The 18,081-nt window shown below is 34.8% G+C and overlaps 1 protein-coding gene across 7 annotated transcripts in view; it reads left to right on the top strand.

Moving 5' to 3' along the window:
* Positions 1-18,081, top strand: part of LOC115212284 (arf-GAP with Rho-GAP domain, ANK repeat and PH domain-containing protein 2) — a 351,834-nt gene that overhangs the window by 284,481 nt on the left and 49,272 nt on the right. For 6 of the 7 annotated variants that reach the window (XM_036503278.1, XM_036503280.1, XM_036503277.1 and 3 more), the window contains 6 exons: positions 758-794; positions 1,793-1,833; positions 4,085-4,112; positions 5,850-5,884; positions 7,673-7,745; positions 16,923-16,955. In XM_036503278.1, the coding sequence (XP_036359171.1) occupies positions 758-794; positions 1,793-1,833; positions 4,085-4,112; positions 5,850-5,884; positions 7,673-7,745; positions 16,923-16,955 (247 nt within the window). The remainder of the gene's footprint in view (positions 1-757; positions 795-1,792; positions 1,834-4,084; positions 4,113-5,849; positions 5,885-7,672; positions 7,746-16,922; positions 16,956-18,081) is intronic. The other variant, XM_036503281.1, reaches the window with a different exon arrangement.

The raw sequence follows: 18,081 nt of genomic DNA, 5'->3' as shown, positions 1-18,081 counted from the left end.
ATAGAGGTGTACTTGTCAAGTATTTAGATCTGAGACTTTGATTTCATCATGTATGACACACATTAGCCTTTTAGAAACATACAAAAACTATTAGCTTCATTTAAATATTTATTGTTTGTATATACAGTTTCTAAAGTTCTTTGTTAGTCTACAAAGTGCTTGAAATGTCTGTAATGTGGTATTATTCTAGAGATAGAGTGATGTTCTTTTGGATAGTTCTAGAAGTCGTAGCACCTCTAGCTGGTTCTACAGATGATGGAGTTTTTGACTGCTTCTAGATATTGGCTATATGTATATATTCAAGCGAGGTCGTTGCCAGTGCCACTGGACTGGCTCCTGTGCAGTTGGCACGTAAAAAACACCATTTGAGTGTGGCCGTTGCCAGTACCGCCTGACTGGCCCTCATGCTGGTGGCACGTAAAAGCACCCATAATTGTTCCTAGAGATGTCAGTCTCTGACTGATTTTAGAAATGGCAGATCTCTGTATGGTACCTAAGGTATGACTGCATGTATGGTCGATTCTGGACATGTCATCTCTGACCAGTTCTAGAAACAACAATAATTTTGGTCAGTATTAGAAGTGATAGCTTCTCTTGTCTCTTCAAGGAATGCTTGCATCTCTGAACAATTCTAATTTGACCGTTTATCTCTTCAGTTCTAATCATGTTGACAGATATGTGCTAGTTTTTAAAACTTAATTTTATTTATTTGTACATGAATATATTATTGAATTTTTTCTTTTTTCTTTCTTTTCAGATAAATTATTATTCACCTAACAACCCTAACATGACAGGTAATACAATTAATTTTTGTGTGTGTGTTTCTTATTTTAATCCTTTAGCATTTAATCCAGCCATATCCATAATGAACATTCTACTTGTTTTATGTTAGAACTGACCAGATCCAACATCTCACACCTGCCCTGCAATGTCAATCTAAAAATATACAAACATATTATTGAAATCCTGAAGCCACAAGAAGTCCGTGGTGTTGGCATGACATGAAGAGGGAGAGACGAGGGGCAAATTTGTCCACTCAGTCATATAATTTGTAATATATCCCAGTGTTTACACACATAAACTCTATATATTGATCATCTTAAAGTCTAAAACAGGCATGGGTAACCTTTATCAAAAGGTAGGCTGCATGAGATATGGCTTATCATGTTTGTCCACACTACAAAAGAATTCAAAGTTATTTTTCATTAGACATACCGTTCGTAAAGTCCCAGGGGCCACAGTTTGCTCATGACTGGTTAAAAAGTAGTCGGAAAGACTTTACCTTACTGAGCTTGTCTAATAAAACAGAGAAACATGCCTAGACTTATTACTGAATACCAAAGACCAAGCTTATTCATCATTGCATACACGTATAATTTTTAATTTATTTAAATTATAGAGTTATCTCCCTTACCATTCTTGACCAGAATTAAACATTAAGCTAATGTTTTTTGTCCTCACAAGTGCAGGTTGTAATTATATTTTTTGGTTCGTTAAAATTGTTGCATATTTTATCACCCATTTAGTCATCAATTATGTTTGAACTGATAAATATTCCAACTGTAATCAAAATTGCAGTTATACGCTTTCTAAAGATAAACTCTCTCTCTCTCTCTCTTCCCACTCTCTTTCTTTCTTTCTCACCCTCCCTCTTTCTCCCCCCTCTCACATATGTTGTAATATTTCCTTGCATGTTTTATAAACAGAATATGTTGATATCTTGAGTGTTTTTGTAATGGAATGATATATATTTTTCAATTCTGATTTACACAACTTCTCTACATTATTCCAGCTTACCAACTTGCTAAATCTTCTGGGCAGAGACTACAAATAGTAAGTATTTTTCAGTTTGCAATTAACCCTTTTGACACCAACCCACCTGAGACTACCCCTGTTCCTCTTGATACAATCTTTATATTTTAAAGTGACGTAAATTAAAACCTCCCCTCAATATTGGTTTCAAATTTTGGTACAAGACCAGCAAGTTCAGGGGGGGGGCGATGGTGGAGGGGAGTGGGTAGGTCAATTATATCAACCTCAGTGCTCAGCTGGTATTTATTTTATCACCCAGAAATGATGAAAGGCAAAGATGACCTCAGTGGAATTTGAACTCAGAACATAGAGACAGATGAAATGCCACTAAGCATTTTGCGTGACATGCTAACAATTCTGCAAGCTCACTACCTTAATAATAATAATGATAATAATCATCATCATCATCATCATCATTTAGCGTCCGCTTTCCATGCTAGCATGGGTTGGACGGTTCAACTGGGGTCTGTGAAGCCAGAAGGCTGCATCAGGCCCAGTCAGATCTGGCAGTGTTTCTATGGCTGGATGCCCTTCCTAACGCCAACCATTATTATTATTATTATTATTATTATTATTATTTATTATTATTATTATTTATTATTATTATTATTTATTATTATTATTATTATTATTATTATTATTATTATTATTATTATTATTATTATTATTATTATTTATTGTTATTATTATCATTTATTATTATTATTTATTATTATTGTTATTATTATTGTTATTATTAATATTTATTGTTATTATTATTATCATTATTATTGCGATCATGTGATTCATAGACAAGACAGTATTTGTTTTTTGGAGTTAATAATGTTGTTTACGAATGTTGTAGTAAACATGAGTAAGTCACTGACCTTCCAGGAACACTCTTAAAATATTAGAGAGAGTATAGTAAAACAGCTGAGTTTGAGTAAACTAGTGATGTTGTGTTGGTGAAATAATTTTACCATCTTCATCGTAGAATCAATTTTAACTGTGAAATAGTTTAAACAATGGAATAATTATTATTCCTTGAAAGTGAGCAGTCTTAAGAAAGGTTGAGTGGTGCCAAAGGAAATGTAACTGGGATTAGAGGGAAGGAAGGGGGGGAAAGAAAGAGAGAGAAAAGAGAAGGATGGGATGAGGTTTAGTAGAAGAGGTGCGTATGGTCAGATTCAGAAGAAAATAAGAATATTGATATGAAAACTGTTGAGAGAGAAGAGGAGGAGAAACATTATTCAGGTACTCACTATAAAACACACACACACACACAAACTGAGATATAAATACAAGGGAGCATACCCTATGTCTATAAACAAACAATACAGACAAAATTGTACAATTGTACCTTTTTGATCTCCATGTGTCTAACACACGTGGACATGCCTACAAAGTCAGAAAACAACACAGCTCCCATGACTTTCGGAAACATTTTTTCACGCTCAGAGTTGCTGAAGCATGGAATAAGCTGCCTGCGTCAGTTGTTGACTGCCATGACACTGCATCCTTTAAGGCCCTCATGCTTTCCAAAATCCGCCGAAACTACACCTGATTATATATACACTTTAGATGAGTTGTATGCACCTGAGCACTGTACACAATTATTATTATTATTATTATTATTTTTAAGTGCTCTCCTCTGTCTTCACACACGCATAATAGCCCTCTCTACCCATCACATATATACATTTTGATATATACATACACACCGACCTGCAAACTTATACACTCATATACACTATATGCACATACATACACGTACATATGTACATGCATACGTTCACACATATTTACATGTTTATGCATACTTATCTGCATACGCAAGCGTACATACATACATACATACGCATACACCCACAAATGCATGTATAGCTACAAACAACAAAACTGCTATGAGGTCATTTGATATGCTAGAAACTGCAGTCTAATCTCATTGTACTTTGGATTCTCATGGCTGGAATATCTCTTGATTTGAGATTGCTTGATGAGATCTAAATCAGGTCAACAACAGTAAGCACATCTTTTTCACTTGTTGCTATTTCCACTCTCTCTCTTTCTCGGTAGCATAAAATATATTCCATTAAACTATTAGAGATGATTGTTTCTTTCTCTATTTTGTTATAATTTAACTCTTATAATTTAATTATAATTTAATTCTTTTTCTAAACAATTTTGGCTGATCAACACTTAACTATGTTTGTTTGCATTTAACCTGTTGTATATTGAGTCAAGTTAACTTTGATTCCATTTCTGAATGTTCATTTTTTTTTTCTGTTTGCAGGAATTTCTTCTTCAGAACCAGTGTGAGAGTAAGTTATTTCCTAATGAAATATTTGTGTGTGTATGCATATGTAGGCTTTTGAGCGAGTATCTGATGGGATATATATATATATATATATATATATATATATATATTATATTGAGGGCATTACTATACATAAATGCCACATGCTAGGAGGGACTCTTAAAGTAGTTTTGACTTTGAGTCCCTCCTAGCATGTGGCATTTATGTATAGTAATGCCCTCTATATAATATAAATAAATATATTTAAGAGAAAAATTGGTGGATTTTTCTTTTATGAGGTTTTTCACGCTAACTACTTGATAAATCCTTAAAGATTTTATCCTATTTTAAAATTATATATATATCATACAAACAAGAAAGTAATATTTTGAATGCAGTATAGCCATGAAGACAGCCGAAAGATTGGATATTTTACCCTTACATGATGGAAAAAGTTGTCAGCAGACAACTTTTTCCATCATATGAGGGCAAAATACCCAGTCTTTCTGCTGTTTTCCTGGAATACGATCATTGACACCTCGCACTGATGAGGGCCAGTAGACTAAAATCATGTGATATGAGTTACAGCTCACTCATAATAGATGATTCTTGTCAGCTATGATTTGTGTGTGTGCTTTTATGCACTGAGTTCCTGTATGAGAGGGTCTCTCAAGGCTAATAATGCCGTATTCAATGTTCTAATAACGTATCCTTGTTAAGTTGGAGATAAAGATATATTCAGATATATCCATCATAACATATCAAGTTTGATAACAGTTATCAAAATAGCACTTGCTATAAATGTGTAGAGTATGTGCACATGCATCACTCAATGTGACAAAGATCAGAGGCAGTTGGTGAGTGCCAAAGCATCAAGAGTTAGCATGTTTTCAAGCTGTACCGGTCACAAGAACATGATGGTAATTACACATAATTCTATCTCTTAATTTGTTGTTTGTTCTTTTTTGAGTCACGCCTGGCTCATTAGGCCCGGTTTCCCGATTCCCTTGGTGTAGAGGTTCCCCACCTGGGCGGGATGCCAGTCTGTCGCAGGTGAGCTGCAAGATGCAGGAGGAAAGAGCGAGAGAAAGTTGTGGCGAAAGAGTCAGCAGAAATTTGCCATTACCTTCTGCCGGAGCCACATGGAGCTTAGGTGTTTCGCTCATAAACACACACATTGCCCGGTCTGAGATTCGAACCCTCAACCACGTGTCCGCTGCTTTAACCACCAGGCCATGTGCTTCCACCATCACTTAATTTAGCCTTGGTATTTTCTGTGAAATTTCGTGCATTATGCATAATTTGTCTTTAAAATAATTTCATTCTTCAGGAATATTTTTAAAGTGAAATATTTATTGAGAGTAAAGCAGCAGTTAAAATTGCAGAACAAACATATATAGTAGTTAATTTGAGACAAGTATTGGGTTGTCCGGAAACTTTGTGCCGATTTATAGTAGCTTACCTTTCGACTTACCCTCCCTGTCACCTCAATTCTGGGAAGTGGTTATTTTCAAGTTAAAAGAAAGATGGAGACGCATTGTACAGCAAAATGGTTCATATTTGGTTGATTAAAAATATAATGGCAAGTATTTATTGACCTTTTTCTTTCCTTTAAAAACCGGCACGAACTTTCCGGACAACCCAATAATAAACTAAGTTTCATCGTCAGTGTTTTTATTTGTTTCAAATTAGTGTTTATAATGTGTATCGTCATTCTAATGTTTTTTGTTTAACCTTTTTTTTTTTTTTAAACTTTTTTCAGGAAAGCTTAGTTCGCAGCAGGAATCATGCGATGAGGTAAACACTTTTGAATATATATATATATATGTGTGTTCTTTATTTATGATTGCCCATTGAAACTAATTAGGTTTATAGAGAAAGATAACTGAAGAAACTATATTCAACAGTGATAGTCACTGTTAAATTTCATATAAGACAGAATTTCTGAAACAACACTGCTGCTGCCTCCACCACCACCAAAACAACAACAACAACTACTACCACTACTATTACTACTACTATTTTGTGCAGTAAAAGAGTAAAGATTACTGTATTTTCTGGCATATAACTGGTATATAGTGTAAATATGTAGTGTAAACATGCAAACAACATCACCTCTTTTTCAAATCCTGATGCATTTCACATGGAATGTTTGGTTCTCCAAAGTTATCTTGACCTGCAACCTATGTTTTGGGCTGTAAATTCTGGTTTGAAAAATTCAGTTTGTATATCCAAAAAATACTGTAATTGAATTTTTATATTACTAGAATGATAATGTTTCTTTTGAGGAGTTGAATGTATAAAAGATTATACACCAATTTGATGATGAAAAACTTGTTTGACAATACTTCTTTTGACAAAAATTTTATCAGTGGAAAATCTGGCCATTGACCACTCTGCCTGATAGTTGCTTTTGCGCTGTAGCTAGGCAAGAAGGATTTTTATATTGAGGATATTTGAGAATGTGGCTGTCTTCAATAGTTAGGTTTCCAAGAGAGCATATCCTGATAGGCTTCAAAGAAGTTGTCATTGGGGTGGGTGTTTGTACTGCCAAATTACAAAACAAATATTTGTTAAAGTTGCATATAAAATAAAGAAACAAAAATATGTCTCGCCTCGATCTGCTTTTAGTATAATTTGAACCATTCATTATTTTGATTTGATGCGCTAAGAGCACCATCCGAGCATGATTGTTGCCAGAGCAGCTAATTGGCTTCCATGCCAGTGGCACGTAAAAATTTGACTGAGGACTGGCAAACCAGATGGCTGCACCAGGCTCCAATCTGATCTGGCGGAGTTTCTACAGCTGGATGCCCTTCCTAACACCAACCACACCGAGAGTGTAGTGGGTGCTTTTATGTGCCACTAGCATGAGGGCCAGTCAGGCAGTTAGAAATAACTTATATATTGATTTCAAATTTTGGCACGAGGCCAGCAATTTTGTGGGAAGGTGGTGGATAAGTCAGTTATGTTAACCCCTTATTTTATTTATCATGAAAGGATGAAAGGCAATGTCAGCCTTGGCGAGATTTGCACTCAAAACTTAATGACAGACAGAATGCCGTTGGAAGAATTGTTAGTGCACTGGGCTAAATGCATAGCAGTATGTCATCTGTCTTTATGTTCTGAATTCAAATTCTGTGATGGTTGACTTTGCCTGTCTTCTTTCTGGCGTTGATAAAATTAGTACCAATTGTATACTGGGGTTGGTGTAATTGGCTTACCCAACTCGCCCTAGAGTTGCCAGCCTTGTGCCAAAATTTGAAACCAAATATGTATGGTCAATAGTAAAATGTAACATTTTCTGTTATTCATTTAACTGTTTAGTATTCAGATTACATTGTTTTGAATTGATCATAAATTATCAAAATTTTGTTGATGCCATTGCTTGTTTTTAGAATAGCATTGTATAGTAGGTGTGAGAGGCCAGATCTAGCCTGTTTGGACATAAAAGAGGCAGAATATTTTGGCCAGATATGACTGGTTTAAATATTAAAGGGTTAAAGTTTTTTTTTATTTTCTATCATTGTATACTAAAATGTATGTGTAATGCTATATATATACCTACCTTTTCATTAATTACAGTTAGCATTGTCTTCCAAACGCAATGGGGTCAACTATGAAGGATATTTGCTCAAAACTGGTGTCAATATGAAAGGTAAGATTGCCTTCTTCAAGTGAGTGTAATAGTATACCTGAGGGTTGATTCAGTTAACTATACTCTCTTTTCTCCTTTACAAATTTTGGCCTTGTGTCTTGTTAAAAAAAAACCCCAAAAACTCCCAAAACATTTTGGTGCAGTTTAAAGGCTTTGAACAGTGGTTTCCAAATGGTACCTTGTGGCATACCATTCGGCCTACCTAGGTGCTCTGCAGCAACAATTAAATTCTATTTTTGAAAATGTGAAAAATATGAGTTGAAATTCTAAATATATAATCTTTTCTTAACTCACTAACATAAAATGCTGAGCTATGGGGAAATGATTAATTGAACTGATGATGAAATGAGAGCATGTTTATTGTAAACTAGCAGTATCGCCCGGCGTTGCTGAGGTTTGTAAGGGAAATAACTATAAAGCATTTTTAGAGAGTTATAGCCAAAAAATAGCAAAAAAATGGAAAAAAATGATGGTAAATTTTTTTTTTAGTTAAAAAAGGTGGAGTTGCGTCCCCTAGACAGTTTGCGGTATGTGTTTCTGATTCTCGACCCCATGTCGAATTTATCGATTTTTTTCAGAACTGGGGGAACTTTTCAAAATTTTCGCTGCGTTAGTTTTGAATTATGACATTGGGCTATGTGTGTGTCAAGTTTCATCAGAATCGGTTGAAAGCCGTGGTCAGGGTGAGGGTACAAGCAAACAGACACACAGAAACACGCACAGACAAACTGCCGTTTATATAGAGAGAGATACGTTGAAATATAGAAACATTGTCCTGACACATCTCATTGATTAAATTGAATAAAACATTGAGTATTTTATAAATTTCTGTAGTTTAAGAATTGGCAGAATTGTTAGCATCTTGGACAAAATACTTAGTGGCATTTCTTCTGATATCTTACTTTCTGGGTTCAAGTCATACCGATGTCAACTTCACCATTCATCTTGATGGGTTTGATAAGATAAAGTACCGGTGAAGTACTGGGGTCAGTGTAATTGATTAACACCCTCCCACTAAAAGTGCTGGCCTTGTCCCCAAATTTAAAACCATATTTATATGCTAAAATGTTATGAAAAAAAGAATCATTTTTAATACATTTTCTGAATTTAAGCACTAAGTGTAGCAAGATATTTTTAAAAATTTTAATCTAAAGTAATGAATATGTATATATGTGAGTGTATATATATATATATATATATATATGTAGGTCCCGGGTTGAGTCGGGGTTAACCACAGTAAATAAGGTACTCAATACATAGCAGAGTAAAGTAATTTATTTTATAGAAGGAGCTTCTACGTGTGTGTGTGTGTGTGTGTGTGTGTAAGCAAAAAACAATTTGGAAACCACTGGCTTAAAGAATCAAACAGTTCAATAAAAATACCTACAAAACAAAATGTCTGGGTCTATTTTTCTTCCGTTTCTTCTTTATTTCCGATCTACACATTTTTCTTTCCCTACAGACTTGTTCAATGCACTTTCGATTTCTCAACACTGCATAAAATACCTAACATAATGTAACAATTCTGTACTTCTCAGCTGTAAATTATTTCAAGGGCGATAACATAAACTAATGCTGCGATTTTAGAGATAAACTCTAAATTACTTACGATTCCAATGAAGAAAATCAAGCCCTAAAATAGTTTTAAAAATAAAGATTCAATAAAACAGAAGATGAATTTGTCTCCAGTTTTATTCTGCTTCATTAAAATAACTTATAGACCAAGTAGCATAACATGTAGTAGTGAAAATCTATTGAAATTTCAAATGTCAATTTTAAAAACTCACATGTTATCATGGAAGTTACCTTGAAATTATTATTTAATGAGAAGTATGAGATAGACTTCAAACTAATTGTTGGTGTAATATAGGGAGTAAGTTAGCAGAGATGCTAGTGACTGGTTTTAGTATCATTCTTTATGCACTGATTGAAACCCTTTCTTTTTCACTACATACAGTCTTAATAAAATAAATGTCTAAAGCATACTGAGCTGTAGCTCTGCTTTGCCTTTATAAAAATTGGTCGAAAAATTATATATCTCTCTCTATATAAACGGCAGTTTGTCTGTGTGTGTTTCTGTGTGTCTGTTTGGTTGTACCCTCACCCTGACCACGGCTTTCAACCGATTCTGATGAAACTTGACACACACATAGCCCAATGTCATAATTCAAAACTAACGCAGCGAAAATTTTGAAAAGTTCCCCCAGTTCTGAAAACAATTGATAAATTCAACATGGGGTCGAGAATCTAAGCTTTTTATATGCAACACATTTTCTGTCGGGAGACAGCTAGGAACATCGTATACATAGAAGTATTCGAGTGAAGAGAAGACATTGCAACTTACACATGCGCCTTTGTTCCCTAGAGGGAAAGAACTAGATTGGGATTAGTCGTTGCCTACTAGGGGCTCTTACATACCCGGGCAACGCCGGGCTATGCTGCTAGTATATATATATATATATATATATATATATATAATATATATATGAAAGAAGGTTTGAAAATACAATTTTAAAGATGTTTATTCACTTGACAGGCCTACACAAGCACAGTCTATTGCCAAAGGACTTGGTCACCTGTCACTGTCTCCATGAGGCCCATCACTTGAATGGTGCTTTTTACATGCCACCGGCGTGGGTGCCAGTCAGATGTCACTGGCATTGGCCACTACTATGATTTCACTTGGTTTAACAGGTCTTCTCAAGCTTAGCATATTGCCCAACATTTGAAGGATACTTGAAGAATACATAATGAGATCCAGTTTGTTTGAATGTCAAATATTCAAATACTTTTTTTATTGATAATTGAATATCTGTTTACCCCTTTCTATACCCTTTACCAGCATTGGTTAGTTTTGAAAATTTGGATATTTGCATGCAGTATTTGTTGGACCTTGTATTGCACTGCTAGAGGTCCATCCAAGAATGACCCACTCAGCTGTGAGATGAGAGATTTAACATATTTTCTCGTGCATTTCAAAATGACCTTTTCATGTCCTGAACTGCATCCAAATCATTATCTAATTAAGGAGCCAATGTTTTACCTGTTTATCCCAATTTATATTTTCTGTTATGAAACAGATCAAAAACAACTAAAAAAATAATATTAGGAATAAAGAATATTAGGAATAAAATTAGGCACAAGAGTGGCTGTGTGGTAAGTAGCTTGCTTACCTACCACATGGTTCCGGGTTCAGTCCCACTGCGTGGCACCTTGGGTAAGTGTCTTCTACTATAGCCTCGGGCCGACCAAAGCCTTGTGAGTGGATTTGGTAGATGGAAACTGAAAGAAGCCTGTCATATATATATGTATATTTCTATATATATGGGTGTGTGTGTGTTTGTCCCCCCCAACATCGCTTGACAACCGGTGCTGGTGTGTTTACATCCCCGTAACTTAGCGGTTCAGCAAAACAGACCGATAGAATAAGTACTAGGCTTACAGAGAATAAGTCCTGGGGTCGATTTGCTCGACTAAAGGCGGTGCTCCAGCATGGCCGCAGTCAAATGACTGAAACAAGTAAAAGGTGTTTTATTTTTGAGGATTTAAAGAATAAAAAAAATAAACTTAAAATTTAAGTTTTTAGTATGTGATATAGATGTGTGTGTGTATGTGTGTGTTACTGAAATGTGTGATTAATGTTATAGTCCTCCAGTGAGTTACCAGTTCAAATTCTGCCAAGTCTCTATTTTATTTGACCACAGAAAGAATAAAAAAATAAAAAACTACTAGTCAAGTAGGGAAATTGGTTTTAAATATTTTGGTTTTATGGTTCTTATTATAGTGAGTTGTAAGGTACCATAGTCCACTGGTAGAAGAGAACTGATTGTTCCTTGGGTAATTTATAGAGTGAATCAAAAGATTTCATGATTTTATTGGAAAATCAGGAATATTTCTCACATAACATCAACATTTTTGGCCATGTGAGAGATAGATTTTAGTTCTTAAATCAATGCTGATCTTTCTACTGTTACTTCTTTTTGCCTATTCTATTTATATATCTTTCAAGGCAATTTTCTAACTGCATCTTTCATCTGCTTGCATTACTATATCACAGTTTTTATACTGATCTTCCCTTTATGCAATATCACCTTATTTTCTCTCTCCTTATCTTTTAATAGTTTACTGTTCTTTTATTGGCATTCTCTCTGCTCTTCTGTTTGTTATCCCTTACTCTTACAGCTAACTGTGTTTCAAATTTAAACCCTTACATCTCTGTTCTGTCAAATAAAATAAAATTTAAGTCTTCGGTAACGTTTGCTTTTATTATTACCCGTTTCTCTACAGAAATCTTTTAAAAGCATTCAACATCTGTATCTTTTCCCCTTCATTCAACTCATCTGTTCCTCACTTATCTTATGACCTTATACATAAATTCACATAATAGTGTATTATATGAAATTGTTTGCTATTTAATTTTCAAATTTTCTTCTCAAATTATTTGTATAAATCATTGTTCATTAGAAGTAGAAGGGAGGTAATGAAGATTTAAGTTCATTGCTAATGTTTAGGTATGCAATTAAGCTGGGCTACGGGGTCACTCCGTAAAGCTCTATCTACGACGATTTCATCTCAATCGAAGGAGAGGGGCTTTCTCCGTCCGGGTTGTGGATCCATGGAATAAGCTGCCAGACGAGATAGTAAAGATGCCGATGACCGCTCGGTTCAAAGCCTCTCTTGACCAGAAATGGCCTGAACTCTTTGTATGACCACCCTCTCTGTACATAACTCCCTGCCCCCCCCCTTACATGGCCTTGCTTTTGCTTTTTGAGACAATAAAAATTAAATAGAATTGAATTGAAGCTGCTACACAAATTGATTATAGAGATATTTTTAACGAGGCAAACACTCTCGAGCATGTAGATAGATATGAACACATAATATTTAGACAATAGCCAAGTATCTTAATTTAGCTAATTTGTGCACTTTGACATGCATACAATGTCCTATTGATGTGGTCTTGAGTAAAGTTTTCTGACAGCTGTTATTGAATGATATATCAATTTCTTTATTTTAAAAATAATATTTTTTTCCATATTCAGTATTGAGTGATGTTTGCTTTTATAAGCAGGTCGAGCTTAAAAATCCTCATCAGATGAAGACAACGATCTTGAATTTTATTGCTTGTTCACTGTAATTTTATTTTGAAATAAATGACAAAAGATGATGTGAATCTATTCTTGAAGAAATGTATTATGTACACCAGATCTTTCAACAAAATATTTTCTATATGGGTGTTTATGTGGCTGTGTGGTTAAGGAACTTGCTTCCCAACCACGTGGTCTTTGGTTCAGTCCCACTGTGTGGCACCTTGGGCAAATGTCTTCTTCTATAGCCCCAGGCTGACCAAATTCTTGCGAGTGGATTAGGTAGACAGAAACTGAAAGAAGCCTATCGTGTGTGTGTATGTGTATGACTGTGATTGTGTTTGCCCCTCCCTTGCTTGATGGCTGGTACTAGTTTGTTTACATTCCAGTAACCTAGAAGTTCATTAAAAGCAACTGATAGAATATCTACTAGGCTTAAAAAAGTATAAACAGTCATTGATTTGCTTGATGAAACCCTTCAAGGTGGTACTCCAGTATGGCCACAGTCCAATGACTGAAGCCAGTAAAAGATAAAACAATTCTATTTTCCTATACCACTCAGTGTACAATCTACATTTGCATAATGATTCATTCATTGGTTCTTTAGCAAGTACAGTAAAGTGTATGCTTTGCTGGTGAGGTCATAATAAGACCAACACATGCTTTGAGTTATCTCCATATTTCCATATTTGCTGAAATAAAAAAAAAAAATTATTATTTGCTAATATTGACTTTAGGGATGGAAAGGAGTGATACCACACCAGTTATTGTATTTGTATAAGTTGCCATTCTTAGGAGGTTTGGCAATAAACCAGTCAGTCAGACTGGAGTTACCCTCCAAGATGCTCCTAAAAAGATAAAGTAGCACTAGTATTAATGTAGGAATATCTGGCTTAATCATCTCTGCACAGATTAAGTCAACACCTGCTTCTCTGCCACACTTCCTGGCTTTGATAGCTTCCATGGGGATCTCAATTGATGTATTAGATCATCCTATAAATAATGCGGTTTTTTTTTTACACTTCTTTTATTTTGCAAAATTAAGATAAATAAAATTTTTTTAAATTTAAGATACACTCTCCTTTATTTTCTACAATGCTATTCCATCTATCTGGTAGACTTGCAAGGCTCCTCTTCCAAAATTCACTTGTCCATGATGAAAAATACTCCTCCAGTACTGTTTTGATCTCATCTACAGAATTCATATTTTTTCTCTCAAAATGATTTTGAAGACTGCAGAATAAATGATAATCAGATGGGGCAATGTCTGGCAAATATGGTGGGTGGGGTATCGTTTCCCATTCAAACTGCTCCAGCCTTTGGAATATCATCCTTGCTGTATGTGGCTGAGCATTATCCTGATGGAAGAACATCTTTGTCTTAAAACCAAAGCTAGCTCTGACTTATGCTACTCAAGCTGTTCGCAGTATATCTCCTTTCTTATCATTTGGTGTGGGTTTAAAAGTTCAAAGTGGTCTAAACCTTTCATATCCCACCAAACAGGTAACAACACATTATGTAGGTGAAGACCTTTTGCATGGGGTGCTGGAGTTTCTCCTTTCCCTACCTACTGTCTTTGGTGCTTGACATTTTTACAGAGGACCCATTTCTTGTCACCAGTCATTATTTGGTCTAAAAAAGTTTCATTCTTGAGACTTGACAGCAAAGAAGAGCACACGTTCACTTAGACTCAGGAAGTTTGTGAGGAACCCATTGACCCAATTTGCCAACTTTTCCAATGGCACACAGGTGTCGATGAATGATTGAATGACCAAATCCAAGCTTCTCTTCTAGTTCTTCAACAGTTATGAAGAGATTTTGTTCCACCAGGTTTTGCAGGACGTACTTGTTGAGCTCTACAGATCTTTCAGGATGAGGCTTGCTTTCTAAGCTGTAGTTTTTGGCTCAGAATTTCTGGAACCACCTCTGACACTGGCTTATGCTTATTGTCCGATCCCCATATACTGCATTTATATTCCTCACACTTTCCATTGCATTGTTGCCTTTATTGAACTCTTAAAGCAAAATATGCTGAATATGCTCCTTTGTCACTTCCATTATGGCTTTGAAAAATATTTGTTAAAATCGAACTGCACACTTCAAAACTTGCACTAAGAATAAGGACAAGGTAAAATTACTACCTGCTTTTGTAGTAAGTTGATGCAGGTAGTTTATCCCATCCTCCTCTGACTTTTAGTTCATGCAATTGAAAAAAAAAAATGCATTATTTATAAGATGACCCAATAGATAGACTAATGTTGATGTTAAGCACATCTATTGTTGGTCAAGAGTTAGCAGGCTTGTTTGGCTGAAGATAGTTTATCACTTCCTAGAAGTGTTGGACTTGTCCTTCCACTTGATTTTGTTTATTTGTTATTATAGTGCCATCTTTATCTCTGTTGGGAGAAAACTGGCAGATGTTGCTGCCACAAAGTTGTTTGATGATTTACAAACTGTATTTGTATTCCCATTGGCAATTTGAGTCAAGATGGACAAGACTATCTCAATCAAAACAGAATTGGAAGCACATTGTGACCAGTGGTCAAACAATACTCATCTCTCCTCTGGCTGCAGTTTGCATGGCTTCACATACCACTCCCTCAAAAAAAAGATCACCTATCCTTCCTGAAGCTTGATTGATGCCCAAGAAAATCAATAGGGTTATAGGTGTATAAAAAAGTTTTGTGATAAATCTTCTGTTTAAAATCTGCAATGATAAAATGTGTAAATAATTTACGTTGTGGAAAAAAATGTTGCCCCGGCTGTTATATTAGGGTAAATGAAACAGACCGTCGTAAACATTATAAGGTAAAAGTTAACATTATTTCATAATTATAAATGCTAAATATTTAAATGATAGATTACCATAATCTTGCCACTGTTAGGTAGCTTTGACAAGATTAAGCTTCATTAAGTTGGGCGGAGAATCAAAGGATCAATGTGTTTAATCAGGGTCTCCTACTATGGCTGTCTCATCGGTGGGAAAGGATACAGTTGAAGTTAATATAGTAATATGTTTTGGGATCATACATTAACTCATTTTAAGATATACTATTTTTAAATGTATGTTCGCCGTGCCGATTTATCCCTAATTTGTGGTTTGGACTTTAGCTGTTCCTTCTAGCGTAAGGGAGTCCTATGATGGAAACCTCTTAATGTGTTTAAATGTACACTGTATTTTATATAAATAATATATAGTCTATTGACTAATTTTTCTATACACTAGGCCACTGGTAGTAAAAATTTCTAAGATCTTTATTACCCTGGTATTATCAATTATATATAGATATATCATCATCATCGTTTAACATCCGCTTTCCATGCTAGCACAGGTTGGACGATTTGATTGAAGACTGGTGAACCAGATGGCTGCACCAGGCTCCAATCTTGATCTGGCAGAGTTTCTACAGCTGGATGCCCTTCCTAATACCAACCACTCAGAGTGTGTGTGTGTGTGTGTGTGTGTGTATATATATATATATATATATATATATATATATATATATATATATATAGATATATATATACACACACACACATACATATCCTTCCCTCCATACACACATACATACATATGTGATGGGCTTATTTAGTTCCTGACTACCAAATCCACACAGAACTTAGGTTGGCCTGAAGCAAACCTGAAACCATATGATTTGGAAATGAATTTCTAAACCACACATCTATTCCATGCCTGTATTTAAAAATACACCTGCAGTGCACACAGATACGTTTTGCTAGACACTAGTGCATGGCAAATGCACCATCGATTATACCTGATTATTTTATATTTCCTAATTACCCATATATGGTATTGTGATATTTTATTTTTGATATTCCATCCAAGCATGTTTTCTGCAATAGCATTATTTATTTCTAAAATTCCTTTATCCAGTTAAACCCAATATTATGAATTACATGATATTAACAATTTCACCATTAATTTTATCCACACCTGTTCGTTTGTTGCATCTTAAATTACCTTGCAATGTTTAATTAATTTTTGTTATAATCTTTTTTTAAATTTTTTGTGTGTTCTTCTTATCCGATTTGGTCCTTGCCATTTTTTTTTTTAATTGGTTTTCTCCAGAAAAACGTGCATCTGTATTGATCAAATCCCGTGGTAAGGCCTTCATCCAGCTGATAATGCTATATTTTACTTACCAAATTATTCTTCCAAAATAGTAGGAAAAAAACTGTAGATAAATACCTCTTGAATAATTTTGGCTGTCATAAAAATTTCAAGAAAATAAAATCCTGCATTTCCTAATTGTTTATTTTTTTTTTATGGCTGTCTTTGAACATCTGTCTATCTGACCTTTTACAACCTCGCCTTTCCTGCCTGTAATATGTCTCCTTTTATCCACCAACCACTTCATACTATGTTTGATATCACTCTGGATATTTAGAAAAACAACGAGAATTAATTTAAAAAAAAAAACCCAAAAAACACAAAGATCCAATCAATGTTGAAGAGTAGTTGTCACCTGAGTTCATCTCAGATCAAGCAGACCTGTACTAAAATGTAGTCCAGGTTTTTTTTTTTGGACTTTGTGTATCTAGGACTATATTATCTAATGTGTTCCCTCACATTTTAAAAATAGTAAATTGTAATTTGAGGTGGTAATTTAGCTGCTATTTCTTACAGTTTGAGTCACCATGCAGAGGTTCTCTAGTTCACTTATATAAGAATTAGTATTGGTAGGTGTGTGATGGTCTTCATTGGCAAGAATTAGATTGGAAATGTTTTAGGTGATCCTTTTCTTCTTGAAACACTAGTCTCTTATTTCATTTGACAAGCACCAGCATACACATCTTTTGTTTATAATTTTAGACCAAATTATTTATAAATGTTTTTTGTTTTTCATTTATTAACTATTCTCACTGTTGGTTAATAGCAGGATTTATGCTCAGCACTTCAGTTTTATACACTTGTCCAGGGACTAAGCTAATAAGTTGTACTTTCTCATTGTACATTTATATATCAGGATGGACTGAGACACTGAAAGTTAAGCAGGCCAAGAGCCATATCATTATAATCAGTTGTAACTCTTAGTACACTTATAGCTATATCATTTTCTATATAGTTTGTAACACAATGTAACCAGCACCATTTATTAGTCCACTCCATGCAATTCAGTCAAAAGCATTTTTTATGACTTTGGTTGTGTTCGTTTTATTGTTAGTGTTTCCTGCTAGTGCTAGGTAACATTCAAAGTGTGACATATTGAGCTATGTACATACGTACG

Source organism: Octopus sinensis, linkage group LG5, assembly GCF_006345805.1.
Source record: "Octopus sinensis linkage group LG5, ASM634580v1, whole genome shotgun sequence".
Lineage (NCBI taxonomy): Eukaryota > Metazoa > Mollusca > Cephalopoda > Octopoda > Octopodidae > Octopus > Octopus sinensis.
Note: the sequence above shows the minus strand (reverse complement) of the source record. Positions and strands in the feature narration are given on the sequence as shown.